Below are 15,682 nucleotides of genomic sequence, written 5' to 3' on the forward strand. Positions count from 1 at the left end.
ATTTTAGATTTTGCCTTTTTACTTTTTTTATTCAGGCAAACATAAATGGGCGTGTATTAGCTCAGTGCAACATTGATGAGCTCAAGAAAGAGATGAATATGAATTTTGGAGACTGGCACCTTTTCAGAAGCACAGTAAGATACTTATAATCTTGTGGTATTTATAGAATGATTTTATTGTAACATGCAAAATAATTTATAACATTTTATGAAATCAGAACCATACTTTTCCATATGAAAATCTTCTCAACTGAATTTTAGGAAGTGGTGCTGTGGCTCAAAATGGTAGAGCACTAGTCTTGAGCAGAAGAGCTCAGGGACAGCTACCCAGGCCTCGAGTTCAAGCCCCACAACTGACAAAAAAAGCCCCACAAAAACTGGATTTTATATTGTGTACACCCTGATGTCTTGGAGAATACACAGCAACACAAGGCAGCTTTTGTGCTGGGGGCATTTCACTCAGAAATCTGAAGAGGAGACCACTCACCAGATTTCTGTGTTGACAAAGATTCTGTCCTTCACCTAGCTCCAGCTAGGCCCCCTGAGCTGTCTAGACCTCAGCCTGCAGTGTCAGTCCTTGATAGACACTATAGATTGGTGTCTCATAGATACCAATTGCATTGCTGTGTTAGCAAGAATCTTGCCCTTCCCTCAGGGCATAAGCATCCCTGACACCTGATCAGATGCCTCCTTGTGCACTGCCCACCTCCCAGATGATGTCTGCCCACCTGGCTTGTCTTCAGGAGTCCTGGCAAATACAGTTAGGCAGACTCACCTACAGCGGATCCTCACCCTACTCCTTGGGGATAAATTCCCACTTTTCCTTGCTGTCTTTGGAGTTGAGCCTGCTCTACATTGAGCATTGCAGTAGTTCCTGCTTAAATTCACTTTTACAGCTTTTATTACTCTTCAGCTCTGGTTTCTTTGATATCTTCCAAGTGCATTTTCTTTTGTCCTCAAGTTCATTTTTAAACTAAAGTAACAACACATTTGACAGATTATAGTTCTATATGTGATTATTTATAACACTACTTTTTTTCTTAGTATTATTAAAATTAAAGATAAAAAGATACAGTACAAATTCATTAGAAATTCACTTAACAAGGGAGTATGCATTCTCATTTCCATTATAATAACTTTATAGTGTTTTATTTTTAAAACTCTCTAAAGTTTCTAAAATGTGACTGCATTACAGAGATTCTTTTTCTTTTGCTAAGGTACTGGAAATGAGGAATGCAGAAAGCCAAGTGGTTCCTGAAGATGCACGTTTTCTTAATGAAAACACCAGTGCCACAGTTGCTCATGGTGAATCTGCTCGTCGGTCTTCACACAATGAATTGCCACACACTGAGCTCTCCAACCAAGCTCCCTACACACTAAACTTCAGTTTTGAAGAACTGAATACCCTTGGCCTAGATGAAGGTGCCCCACGCCACAGTAACCTAAGTTGGCAGGTATTTATTAAACATCATTATTTTGTATTATTGAATAGGGGCAGTTTGCTGCTGTGTTGTTAGTGCATTAAAACAGCCATTCAGGAAACACAGTGAGTACTCACCTGGGTGAGATGGAAGATGTGTTGGTTCATCTGAGGGACAGTAGGAAAAACTGAAGAAAAGATAAGATTATTAAATTGAGAACACAGGGAAGCAGCATGAAATAAGCAGGAGCTGAACCCAGTTAGGGTATTGTAAATGTTACCTTTCTCTCACTATTTGCCTAGGAAATTCAGTAATCTTTGGCTAAAATACATATCCAATGTTATGCTTTCAAGTCTTGCAGTTTGGTTTTCCAATGCACACACTCTATATACCTCTCTGTCTCTTGCCATCTCCCTCCTTCCCTCCCTTTTTCCTTTCTCTCATTCTTCTAGGAGCAGAGGTTCATGTCACTGTGCTGACTGCCACATGTGTGCTCTTTCTGGGTGTGTGTCTGTTTTGTCATGTACTGTTATATAGGCAATGGCTCCCATGAGCTGTTCTTGGAAGAGGAAGGAGAGGGGAGCAGCATGAACAGAATTGAATGACATGTGAGAAGAAGTAAGGGGTAATAAGAGGAAAATAAGCTAGAAAGAAACAGCACAGGGCCACCAAGGCAGGAGGGAAGCTTACCAAAGTAAACTACAAGGACCTCTGCATCAAAGGAGGGCATTATGCTTAAGGAGGAGTGTCTGCCCCATTTTTAAAGGTATTTGGTTTGGTAGTAAAAAAAAATTTACATTCTTTGTACTGTCCACTTTATTTCTTTAAAGTGAGAATGCATTTTATTATTATCGAATACTGATCATTTAAGATAAAAATTTTATTTCACAGTAAGCTTTGATCTCCATTTCGTCCGCCATAGTTATTCTGTTCCATTAGATTCTTTTTGAACTTGCTGATAACTCCTCATCCTTGGCTATACTATATCAGGCACTTCTATTCTACTCCATCACAACAGAAAACACAGTCTTTATGTAATACAGGAGTTCTCAAACTGTCCTTTAGTCTTAGTACTCTTAAAAATTATTGAGGATCCCAGAGAACATTTGCTTATGTAATTGAAAAAATGAAACATTGCTGTTTAGTTTTTTGTGCCTGTACTGGGGCTTGAACTCAGGACTTAGGTACTACTATCTCTTAGCTTTTTTGCTTAAGGTTGGTACTCTACCACTTGAGCCACAGCTCCACTCCCAGCTTTTTGATGGTTAATTGGAGATAACAGTGTTACAAGCTTTCCTGCCTGGGCTGGCTTTGAACCGTGATCCTCAGATCTCAGCCATCTGAGTAGCTAGGATTACAGGTGTGAGCCACCAGTGGGAAGTGCTTATATAAGTTTTACTGTAACTATTTACTGTGTTAGAAATGGAAACTGAAACATTTTCCAAGTATGTATTTAAAAATAAAATAATGACATACTCACAGAAATAATATTTTAGTAGGTGGCTCATGCCTGTAACTCCAGCTACTGAGATCTGAGGATCGAGGGTTGAAGTCAAACCAGGCAGGAAACTGTGAGACTCTTATCTCTAGTTAAACAGAAAAATGCCAGAAATGGAGCCGTGGCTCGAGTGGTAGAATGGCAGCTATGAACACAAGAACACAGACCATGTTCAAGCCCTAGTACCATCACAAAAAAAAAAAAGAAAAAACTTTTTATTAAAAACAAAATGTAGTGAGGATGGCATGGTTTTGCTTCTGTGTGTCTTAGTTTTAGCCTTTTCTCTCATCCCTTCTCATGCTTTCTTGATGCTTCCCCCATCCCTTCCCCATTCCTTTCTTTGTCCTAATTGATATTGCTGCTTCCTCACTAGCCCTTCGAAATTTCTAGCAACTTTAATCCTAAAACTTCATATTGAAAATCAGACTTAATTTCTTATTTAATTTCTCTCTTAACTAGGACCTAGCTACTTGCCTCGTGGCTTTTATTTCTGTTATTTATCTTTTCTATTGCCCTCTGACCTTTTAAAAATGTGTGTGCGTGTGTGTGTGTGTGTGTGTTTCAGTTATTTTGGCATTTTTAAGTATATTTTCTTCATCCTAATTGGAATTTGAGTGGAATACAAGTTGAAGCAGGTTCTTTTTTTTTAAGGATATTTTGAGTACTTGAGTGCTTTATTTTAGAGATATGTCTTACTTGTTTCTCTCTTCCAGGAGTGTTTCTTTTCTTAAAGTATATTGTACAAAAGGATTTTGCTGTGTCAGTTCCATGTAATAATAGACTTTGATTCACCCCAAGGGGAATTTTTTTATTAATGAAAGTAAATTTTCCTTAAGTAAAATTTTAAAAGTTTTGAAGTTATTAAAAACAGGTGCTTGCCAGGCGCTGGTTGGTAGCTTACACCTATGATCCTAGCTACCCAGGAGTCTGAGACCTGAGGATCATTATTCTGAGCCAGCCTGGGCAGGAAAGTCTGTGAGAAAATTATCTCCAATTAACCACACACACACACACACACAAAAAAAGCCCACAAAAAACCCTGAAAGTGGAGGTGGCTTAAGTGGTACAGCACTGACTTTGAGCCAAAATAGCTCAAGGACAGACAGCACCTAGACCCTGAATTCAACACATACAAAAAAGAAACAAACAGGCTGGGAATGTGGCCTAGTAGTAGAGTGCTTGCCTAGCATGCATGAAGCCCTAGGTTCATTCATTTCCTTAGCACCACATAAACAGAAAAGGCCAGAAGTGGCGCTGTGGCTCAAGTGGTAGAGTGCTACCTTTGAGCAAAAGGAAGCCAGGGACAGTGCTCAGGCCCTGAGTTCAAGCCCCAGGACTGGCAGAAAAGAAGAAGAAGAAGAAGAAACAAACAAAAATAAGTGCTAACATGATTTAATATTAGGAGCTGGGAATGTGGCTTTGTGGTAGAGTGCTTGCCTAGCATGCAGGAAGCCCTGTGTTCGATTCCTCAGCAGCACATAAACAGAAAAAGCCACAAGTGGTGCTGTGGCTCGAGGTGGAGTGCTAGCTTTGAGCAAGAAGAAGCCAAGGACAGTTAGTGCTCAGGCCCTAAGTCTAAGACTGGGGGAAAGAAAAAAGATTTAATATAATATGTAATTTTATACCTTTAATTTTTATCAAATTTAAATTTAAATGTTTATAAAGCTTTTTAATAAAAGTAGCTATGTTTAAAAGTTCACATTATTTTGTTACACTGTGTAGGTAGAATTATTTTCAAAGAGCTTGGTATTTTGATGATTTTTTAAAATTGTTAGTATACGCATATGCTTCCTAAGCTGGCATTTGTCTTTTTTGGTTGTTTTGTTTTTACATATTTGAATTCTTAAAATTTGTTTTTCTGTCTTCACAGTCACAAACTCGCAGAACCCCGAGTCTTTCGAGTCTCAATTCCCAGGACTCCAGTATTGAAATATCAAAGCTTACTGATAAGGTGCAGGCCGAGTATAGAGATGCGTATAGAGAGTATATTGCTCAGATGTCTCAGTTAGAAGGGGGCTCTGTGTCCGCCACCGTCAGTGGCAGATCTTCTCCCCACAGCACATGTTACATGGGTCAGAGCTCGTCGGGGGGCTCCATTCACTCTAATCTAGAGCAAGAGAAAGGGAAGGAGAGTGAGCCAAAGCAAGATGATGGGAGGAAATCATTCTTAATGAAAAGGGGGGATGTAATAGATTACTCGTCATCTGGCGTCTCCACCAATGATGCCTCACCCCTGGACCCAATTACTGAAGAAGATGAAAAATCTGACCAATCAGGCAGTAAGCTGCTCCCAGGAAAGAAGTCCTCAGAAAGATCCAGTCTCTTCCAGACAGATCTGAAGCTTAAGGGAGGTGGGTTGCGCTATCACAAACTTCCAAGCGATGAAGATGAATCAGGTACAGAAGAGTCAGACAATACTCCACTGCTCAAAGATGATAAAGATAAAAAAGCTGAAGGCAAAGCTGAGAGAGTGGCCAAGTCTCCGGAACACAGTGCTGAGCCTATTAGGACATTCATTAAAGCAAAAGAGTACTTGTCAGATGCTCTCCTTGACAAAAAGGATTCATCAGATTCAGGAGTGAGATCCAATGAAAGTTCCCCCAATCACTCTCTTCACAATGAAGCCGCTGATGTTTCCCAGCTTGAAAAGGCGAATCTCATAGAGCTGGAAGACGAGGGCCACAGTGGGAAGCGGGGGATGCCACACAGCCTGAGCGGCCTGCACGATCCCATCATAGCCCGCATGTCCATTTGCTCGGAAGACAAGAAGAGCCCTTCGGAGTGTAGCCTGATAGCCAGCAGCCCGGAGGAGAGCTGGCCCGCGTGCCAGAAGGCCTTTAATCTGAACCGGACGCCCAGCACCGTGACTCTGAACAACAACACTGCTCCAGCCACGAGACCCAACCAGAATTTTGATGAGATGGAGGGAATTCGAGAGTCTTCTCAGGTCATTTTGAGGCCTGGGTCCACTCCTAACCCAGCTACTGTTCAGAATGAAAATCTCAAAAGCTTGACACATAAGCGAAGCCTACGTTCAAGTTACACAAGGCTCTCGAAAGATGCTTCTGAGCTCCATGCAGTAGCCCCTTCTGATAGTGCAGGCTTTGGAGAAGAAAGAGAAAGCATTCTTTAAGAAAAATAATCAGAAGTAGTAGAATTTTAGGCCCCATAACAACACTGTCCTGAATTTTGAATTCATCCATCGCCTCCATACATTTCATTCACAGATAATTAACAGATGATCAGTTCTTGGCGAGAGGGACATGTACTATAGAGACATACACAACAGAGGAAAGCCTAAGGAATGATGCTTCTTCAGGAAGCCTCCATTGTCTCTGTAATTAAGAGTTTAAAAATCTCACTACCATTATCATGCTTTTCATTGGCACATAACTCCATAAAATTGTGGAAACACTGCCTAAGTATAAAGATAAATCAAAAAGGGCTGATTTGTTACCTATAAATGGCTTAACTTGGGGCTGGGGTTATAGCCTAGTGGCAAGAGTGCCTGCCTCGGATACACGAGGCCCTAGGTTCGATTCCCCAGCACCACATATACAGAAAACGGCCAGAAGCGGCGCTGTGGCTCAAGTGGCAGAGTGCTAGCCTTGAGCGGGAAGAAGCCAGGGACAGTGCTCAGGCCCTGATTCCAAGGCCCAGGACTGGCAAAAAAAAAAAAAAAAAAAAAGGCTTAACTTGCAAATGGAAAACCTAAGGATCCCCTTTGGAGAACAGTTATTCATCGCACATTTGAGGGAGATGGCATTAGATGAAGCAAAAGCAAATTTCATTCATAAGGTGTTTAGGTAAGAATTTATAGGTTTTAGGGCTTGAATTGTGGCCTCTGCCTAGCAAGTATGAGATCCTGAGTTCAAACCTCATTGCCACCTCCCCACCCCCCAAAAAGAAGAAATAGAAAAGGAATTTATGTGTTTGGGAGCTAGGGTGAATTAATTGTAAATTGGCAACCAATATTCTTTATCATTTACAAATTAATTACTAAAAAGGTTTTAAGTAGAAAATACTTACTGTAGACAGCTTTAAAAATTGCTAAGAAAGTGGGTCAACAGTACCCAGAGTAATTTACCAGTTTAACTGGGCCAGCCTTGCGGTTTAGCACGATGTATTCTGCAACTCTTTGAGTTGTATGCCCAACTTTTCTAAGTGATCTTAGCAACAGAGTCAGGGTGGATTTTGGTTGTTGTTTTTTTTTTCTTTTTCTTTTTGATGGTACTGGGAATCCTGCTTAGGACCTCCTAAGTGCTAGACAAATGTCATCTTACGGAGTTGTACCCTCAGACCTAAGCATGAACCCTTCCTCTGCTGAATCAAGCAGATATGCGCAGTAATAGACACTAAATACTTAGGGAATGATGTATGAAGAAATTTTTACATAAGAAGAACAGTAGCAGCAAATAACAAGGAAATATTTAATTGGGTAAAACTAAATCATTGTCTTCTGTGCCAGGGCAGAGTTTATCTGCTGCCTTTGCCCCTAAATCAGCGTGTTAATTATGGGGAAAGATGATCAAAAAAGGAAGTACATTTTTTAAACATTGAAAAGCATGACACAAAATGTGAGTAAAAACAAGATATGACTGGTGTGACCATGAAAGACCTTGGTCTTTGCATTTATTGCACAGACATTAAGAGAATGATCACATTAGGTGTTACGTAGACTAGAGAGGTCCCTGCCATCATGCATTGTAATTGTTACTTTCACAAAGCTTTCAATGTAGAATTAGTTCTTGCAGTGTATCCTGTCCCAGTGGGACTGTAGATGATGAAGTCACAGCTGTGTTATTACCTAGATGGAACTCTGTGTGTGTGTATGTGTGTGCACGTGCGCTGCTCACCCACGTGACCAGGCCTTGGGCCTGCGAGTTACTTTTTCGTGTCTCACTGCCTTGACGTTGCATTTTACACAGTTTACTTGGCATGACCTTTCACAAATGTTTTATCATTAAAAAGGCAAGGTGTTACTGACATTTATATATTGTAGTGTTAGCGTTTATTTATATTTATTAGTGTGCAATGTGCTGTAATTAGCAAATATTTCCGAGTCAGTGTTTTCCTTTTCAGGTGAGTAGTTGGGGCTTCTTCCTCATTGGAGAATATATAATTATAATATATAATTATATAATCATGCTGTTTGTGGAATTAATGCTGGAGTACTAAATGTACAAATAGATTTAGAAAACAATAAAAAAATTGCATGTCATTCTGACTCACGGAGTTTTATTCCCTATGGTAATGATTCGCATTTTGATTAAAAATAAAGAAGTAATGTGTGTGTTTGTTTTGTCGAGCGTCAGCACTTGGTGAGGCCCCCGGTCACGGAGCTGGCAGAGCTGTCCTGCCACCCCCCCTCGTGTTCCTGAGCGAGCTCGGCTCTGGCGCCTCCACGCTGGCCAGCACTGTTTCTTAGCATCATTGACGTGGCACCTTGCAGTCATTTCTGTAGCTGCACAGGCCAGGTTGTCCAGGTCCTGGAGAACAGCAATTTATCACAGGAACATTCTGGACATGTTTGCTTTTTCTGACTGAGACAGAAATGACAGTGCAGATGGGTGACTGAGTCACCATTATTGCTGAGTCTCTATGTTAGTGGCTGTGTATCTGTTCTATTTATAACACATTGCCCAGACTTGTGCGCACATGCACAACTGTTTTAAGCAGGATAAAGATGGGTAGAAACTGGGGGCTTGAATCCTGCTCTAGAGTCTCAAGTTGTATGGACCCGTTTGCCCCCCACCTTCGGCCACAGGAGAGCTGTGTTGTCAATGCACATCCGGTGAAGGCCGACTTGTCTGGGAGCTTGTCTTTGGACATGCCCAGAAATGACAAAGCTCTTGGTGTTTTCCACTCGAGACAACTTGCATGGTGCTAAATGAGTAAAAATCAGCTCTCCTATGCTGGGAAGTTTAAGTATCTATGAAAACTGAAACAACATTTTCAAAATTGAAGGAAAAATTTGTCTTCACGTGATATATTAGAGTTTTATTTATATAGTGCTTAGACCTTAACTGCCTAAGTAATTTGAGCTAAAGTTCTCTTGAGAATTCTGGATCGTTTGCATGCTATATTACTACAGTAAGATATATGTGACTAATTTTATTCTTACAAATACTAATCATTAGAATTTTTTGAATGAAATTAAATTATTTTTCCTTCTGGCTAAAGTACTAAATTTAAAATGGTTTAAGACCATATAATTTTGAGCTATACCAGGCATTCTCAGCCTCTTTAGAAGTATCCCAGAGCTGAAAAATCTGAGTTCCTGGCTAAATCTTGAGCACTGTAATGGCCAGGAAGGAGAGAATGAAGCGCTCTTGCTCCTTGTCATTTGGTGGATGACCTAGAGGGAAGAGGTAGAAAAGCTGCAGGGAAGTTTGTGGTCAACATTTGAGACTGGACCCCGGCCTCTCATTCCCCGCCTTCTCACAGGCTTCTGCTGACCCTTGAAGGAGGCAGGAGGCCAGTGGGGTATCTTTTTACTTGGGGTAGGACTAAGGCCTCCATGCCCATCTGAAACCGTTTGGATGTCTCCAGGTTGTGCTACCCCCTGCCACTCCCACTCGGAAGCTTAAACCTAGGCCATGATTATACAAATGAATTGAAATGTTGAAGTTCACAGTGAGCCAGCACCAATTGCTTTCTAAATGGCCCGTCGCTTTACAAAGGTTGAGAATCCCTGGCTGAGACTGATTAAGTAGAGACTTTAAGATCTCACGTAATTTTAAACCCTTTCATGCCTAGGAAGAAAATGCTGTCCTTGAGATAGATAGATCTCCAGAAGATCAAGTTTAAGGTATGTAAAAAATTAGTTTTCCAAGAGTACTAGAATTAAGCCAGCCATGCAGAGAATTTTCTCTAACAAAATTATTATTCTTACCACTTAACTATCAAATGTGAGTTAAGTGTCTAGAACAACTGCTACGAAGTAGCCTTGGTCACCTATGTGACGGAAGCATTTCATATAGTAAGTAGCAAATCACAGCCTTGGCTACATCATCCTGACAGCATAGGACCCTGGCTTTTGGGGTAAAAGACCTCACAGGGACTTTTTAGAACTTGGGTTGGAATCTTTATTATTACTATTTTGTGCCAGTCCTGGGACTTGAACTCAAGCAATCTACCACGTTAGCCACAACTCTGCCTCCAGCTATTATTATTATCATTTGGTTAATCGGAGATAGGAGTCGCATAGATTTCCTGACCAAGCTGGTCCCCACTGCCTTGCTCAGATCTCAGCTTCCTGAGTAGGTTGGATCACAGGCATGAGCTGCTGACACCTGACCTTGAGTGCCTTTTGCGTGGTCTCTGGCCATGGAGTGAGCACTAATTACGCTGGTTGCCCAGTGCCGCAGGGTATTTTGGAAAATAAAGGATTTGTAAGAACAGTTACAAATGTTCTGTGACTTAGACAGGGATGTCACCTTCATGACCCCTCTAAAGTAGAGACCTTGCAATAGAGAGGGCGTAGTGCGCTCCAACAGAGCGCTGCTCCAGGGTTCCGACTCTGGGGCAGCTGCTGTTGCCACCTGGCCTGCGAGTCGGACCACTACCATTCGCCCACGAAGAGATCAACACTCAAAAGTCCAACAGCATCTACCCAGCATGCATCACTTTCCCATCACACAGCCGGAAGGCCACCAGTGAGGGACCGTCTATGGTGCCCAAACTATTAGATGGTTTTACTTTTGTTTGGGGGGCAGTACTGGAGCGTGAGCTCCGGGCCTCGTGCTTCTGTGTGAGCTTTTTCTCTAGCCCTTTTTGCTTTCATTATTTTTCAGGCAGGGTCTTCCTTTTTTGCCCACGCTGGCCTGGACTTTCACCCCCCACCCCCCAGTCACGCATCATTCCTGTGTAGGCATGGCCACCCACTGTAACCAGCTTGTTGGGTGAGACAGGCTTTTCCTAACATTTTACCCAGGCCGAAGTAGAAAAGCCTCCCATCTCTGCCTCCCGAATAGCTGGGGTGACTGCATGAGCCATCATGGCCTTGGGATGTATCTTGAAAAGTCATAAAAATCTGATCGGAGTGAAGACCAACCTAAATGAGCAACAATAATTAGATACATAATGTCAAATGAAGTCCATGGTGCCATTCCAGAGCACACAAAGTATTCTCTGTCTGCTGAGGCAGTATCCGTGGTCATTGGCTTACAGTCGGCCTCGCTTCTGCTAAACACTTGTGCTGCTTGTAAGGGGTGTGGGTTCAAGGCTGCTTCTTGTTTTGTTAGGAATCTACCAAACATGGAATAGCCTATCAAAGAGAATTATTACAACATGAATGAGTCTTGCCTTAATAGAACTCTATGACCCTTATATTTAAGAAGCTATTAGAAATAATTAAGATTGTTTTATTCACTATTTTCTAATATTAACATATTTTATACTTATTTGCCTCATTTTTCTTCAAAGCAACAGGGGCTCTAGACCTTAGCACCCTGCCCATAGACTCAGCAATGCTTCCTTCTCATTTCTCCTGACATGCTTAGCTTCTCATGGCTTCTTCACCAAATCTAAGGGAGTAAAGAAGAAACAGCCTGCGTCCAGTCAGCTGGAAAAAAGATTTGTTCACCTTACCAGTTTTATGTGTTCTTAGTTGCTGTAGAACTTAGTTAGAATGAAGTGTTCTTTTTAAGAAATTTGAGATAAGAGTCCAAATGTATAGCAAATAGCATGTAATTTATCTCTACATGATCTGATAGTTCATGTCTTACAGCATGGTCTTAGGTATCTAATAAAAAGATTGTTATTTTCAGAATTATCATAGTTCCTGATGCTTTTGCCTTTTAATTTGTGTTTCTGAGAGTTTATAGGCTGCATATTATTTTTCAATGCAAATTAAAACACTTTTATTTTGAAAGACTTTTTTGTGTTTTTTAGGTTTTGGTTTTTTCAACCTCTGTGTTTTGTCTTGAGTTCCTTTCGGTCTTTTTTGTTTTTGTATGCTAGCACCCCCAAGGACAGCAGAGTAAGAAAGAACCCCAGTTCCAAGCTCTGGATTTCAGAGGGCCTGTGGGCAGGCCCAGAAGAGCTAAAGGAGAGAATAAAACATCTTAAGTAAACTAGTGCAGCAGCCCTAGGAAACTCTACCCAGAAATGGTCCGGTATCAGTGTACACACCTTACCACTGGCCTGCTGCCTGTCACCTGTCTGGCCCAGAGAAGCTATTCTGTTTCTGATTCTAGTAATCTTTCAGGGAAGAGTCCTTTGCTTTGTTTAATGAACTCCCAAGGGTGGACATCCACTGCCCATCTGACCTGCTCTAGGTGATGTGTACTTCAAATCCACCTGTCATAAACCCACTGTTTAGTCCTTAATGGAGGCACCCATCTGATAATGTAATTGTCAAATCAAATTAAAATGGCTTGCATCCTGCACTTTACATTAGAATATTGAGAACATTCAAGTGTAACGTACCTATGCTGAACATGTCTTCTCCGGGACCCAAAACTGAGGTATATAGTTAGAGAAAAAATAGCATTTCAGACTATCAGAGTCTGGGATGAAGGTTTATTTTATTGAGCTCAGACTTCAACCTTGCTTTTAGCAAGATTAGTTTCCAAGACCTTTCTTACCCATCTCTGTCATTCCATATCTCGGGCTACTGACGAAGTGTAACCTAGAAAAAGCATGCTTCCCGAGACTCCTGGATAGGCCATTCTGTATTTGTTTGGGATTTTCCTCATCATATGGGGGAAAAGGAACTATAGTAACAATCCCCTAATCTTATTAGCCTAATACACCTGAAGTCGACTTCATTTTTGTGTAACAGTTCAGTGGAATCTTAGGTTCACCTAGAGACCAGGCTCCTTCATTTTGTGCCTCTACCGTGCTCCATGGCTGCAGAAGGCCAGGAAAAGAGGTGGGTGGGAGGTCAGCAGAGAAGTGTGCAAGGCCCAGGGCCTCGAGTCGGGGGATGCCTGAGCCCAGGAGGCTGTGTGGCTCTGCCCCCTTGAGGAACCAGCACTGTCAGCGCCAGTCAGACAGGGCGGCGTCTTGTACTCAGCTTTACAGCAATTCCTTTTGTCGACATCTATTAGTTTTTACTTTGTGTTAAGTTCTTATTGTGGTAAAGATGTCTGCTAAAATCATAACTCCTAATAGGAAGGTGGGTCTTAGATGAGGCTGGTTTCTGATCAGCTAATGCTTTCTATACTTCCAAAAAAAAACTCAACAGCTGTCCGCTAGGTGGTGGGCTCTAGGGAGACCCAAGCAAGATTAGGGGTTTCACAACCCTGCTAGAATTATTGGAAGAACTCTCAGATGATCAAATCTGACATCTGACTGGTGTTTAGGGTTTGGTTATAAATACCATACAAACATTCTGTCCCTATCAGTTCTTTATTTTCATTTCCTGGAATTCATTTCAATAAATATCGCATGTGGCCAGAGGCACAGAGGCATTGCTGTTACCATCAGTTCTTTAAACCCTCTCCAGCCTTCAACAGGGGCAAAGGTGGCTCCCAGCGGCCTCTCCTGGCCTCCCCGTGAGGGGACTGTGCTCCTGCAGAAGCCAGGGCAGCCACGAGAGGAAGGAAACGCTCCTGTCCACAAGTAGAGCTCCCACCAGAGGAGACACTGGGAAAATCCAATGCCCTACATTTTTGCCTTTAAACAAACTCCTCTGCCAATTTCCAGGTTCATTCTTAGGTGTGCTTTTTTTTTTCTTTCACGTTTTGATTTATCTGACATTAGATTATATTTTGGAATCTCAATAGTAGTATTTTTTCCCAATAGTTCCTAAAGTAATAACATATCCTACAGTTGATGGAATCTTGTTAGATGTACTATGGTGTTACTTTAGTGTATGACATGGACTTGTTTAGTTGGATCTTTAGCCATATTAGTGGGCCAGTAGTGATTTATATTCAACCTAATCCCCCCCCCCATTCAACATGTTGATTATGTTATCAATTATTCTTCATTCTGTATCCGATTTGGATATTTAAAGTATTATTATACAGTTGTTTTTAATAAAAATAGCCCGTGTACCTGACAAGAAATGTTAGTAATTACCTGGTGTCACACAACAACTAAGTGACAGTTGGGTTCAAACCCAGCAGGTGACTTCATTATGCCTGCTCTAGATGTGTATTTGTTTTCATTCCTTACTGGGCATTAGTCATTTCTTACTTTTTCCAGGATACATGTTACTTTTAGCTTCATTTGTATGGCGTCACTGTCATTAACATTATCTACTTGTTGTAACATACGATTTGGGGCTCTTAAAGTGCTATTGTTTATATTTTTAATAATTTTTGTTATCTTTAGTTGTACAGAGGAGTTCCAACTCAATTCAACATGTCAGTTTATGAATCCAATGCATCTTGATCAATGGTACTTCTTTTGTCATTCTCCCCATCTCTCCCAGCCTATCTAGCCACTCAAGTTACTTGGCTTCAAAGGGCTATTTTAGAAAGGTAAGTTTTAATAAAAACTTACAGTCATGTGCATTATATTTATAGAGAAAAAGTCTTGAAAGATAAGTTTATTAAAAACATATAGCCATATGAATTATATTTATAGAAAAAAGTTAATATATTTAATACTGAACACCCCTTTTCCTACAAATGATTTTGGAGCATTTAATGTTTGATTAAAAATTATTGACTTTATGTTTTATATCCCTAACCCCATTATTATTCATGGGTTAGGCCAATACATCAAAGATTGTACAAGATGCATTCCTATTATTTGTACTTATATTGTTTTATATACTTGCCCTTTTATGTCTGCTGTTAGCATTCTGTGTTACACTATAATTCTAAGTGCCACTGTGTATTTTTTGTCATACTTAATATTGAATATTAATGCTTAATAAATGGTAATAGGTAATAACATCTATTTTAAAATCATTATTGCAATAGAGTTTTTTAATGACTCTGGCTGCTGTTTCCTAAGGGAAGGGAAATAAAAGGCAAAACTGAGGCCAGGTTCTTGGTCTAACGGTGGACCGGCCACCAGCCGGGAGAGCAGCGGATGCATCGGGGAGGGTGGACTGAGAAGCTCTGGTGGCATTTCTGTCTCTTGTAACCGAAACTGGGGGTTGTAGACCTTCGATTTTAGGCCCAGACTCCTGGGATTCCACGTCAGGTCTGACCACTTGCCTGTGTAGGCCAGACAAACAGACGGTAATGGCGGAGCGCTGAGAAAGGAGGTTCTCTGGAGGAGGTCCATCCTGCGGCCTGGCCCTGCCTCAGGCGGTCTACCTCCAGCCACCTTCAGAGCGCAGGGCTGGGGGCCAAAGGTCCCCGTCCTGGGGGGGACGCGGGAGGCGGGGCTTGCCTCCTACTTTTTTGTTAATTCCGAGGCCCAGTAGGGAGCCTGCAAAAGCAGCATTTAGGCATTTCTTAGGTAACCATCTGTCTAATAATCCCAGTGCTTGCCCGAGTCAGATGTGACAAAAGGCACTTCACACGGATTAACTTCTAAATCCGAATAACCCTGCAAAACCAGTGCTGTGGTTACCCCTAGTTTACAAATGAGGACTCAGAGGCGGAGCCCTCGGAACTGACATGACCGCGGCATCCACAGAGCGGATGCCAGCCCTGGTGCCCTGCTCTTCGGACTGTGAACTGGAGCCTCCTGGACACACACCCAGCGCCCCGCGACTGCCAGGCCAGCTTGTGTTTGCCATGTCCCGGGTCCCGGAAGGGAGAGAGGGGAGTGGTGAACACACACGAGGCACCACTGCCTTACTCTTGTGGGGCCCAGGGCTGCCTCGGGCGGGGCAGGTCCCATCCGGGTCT

At 41.8% G+C, this 15,682-nt stretch overlaps 1 protein-coding gene across 10 annotated transcripts in view; it reads left to right on the plus strand.

The window, feature by feature from the left end:
- The window catches only part of Kidins220 (kinase D interacting substrate 220), an 88,966-nt gene extending 77,264 nt beyond the window's left edge, over window positions 1-11,702 (plus strand). For 6 of the 10 annotated variants that reach the window (XM_048353445.1, XM_048353447.1, XM_048353450.1 and 3 more), the window contains 3 exons: window positions 36-134; window positions 1,217-1,453; window positions 4,789-6,384. In XM_048353445.1, the coding sequence (XP_048209402.1) occupies window positions 36-134; window positions 1,217-1,453; window positions 4,789-6,051 (1,599 nt within the window). In that variant the 3' untranslated portion in view covers window positions 6,052-6,384. Of the gene's footprint in view, window positions 1-35; window positions 135-1,216; window positions 1,454-4,788; window positions 6,385-9,677; window positions 9,730-11,345 lie in introns of those variants that run through there. The other 4 variants (XM_048353452.1, XM_048353454.1, XM_048353453.1 and 1 more) reach the window with 1 other exon arrangement.
- The last annotated feature ends 3,980 nt before the right edge of the window (window positions 11,703-15,682 follow it).

Source organism: Perognathus longimembris, chromosome 8, assembly GCF_023159225.1.
Source record: "Perognathus longimembris pacificus isolate PPM17 chromosome 8, ASM2315922v1, whole genome shotgun sequence".
Lineage (NCBI taxonomy): Eukaryota > Metazoa > Chordata > Mammalia > Rodentia > Heteromyidae > Perognathus > Perognathus longimembris.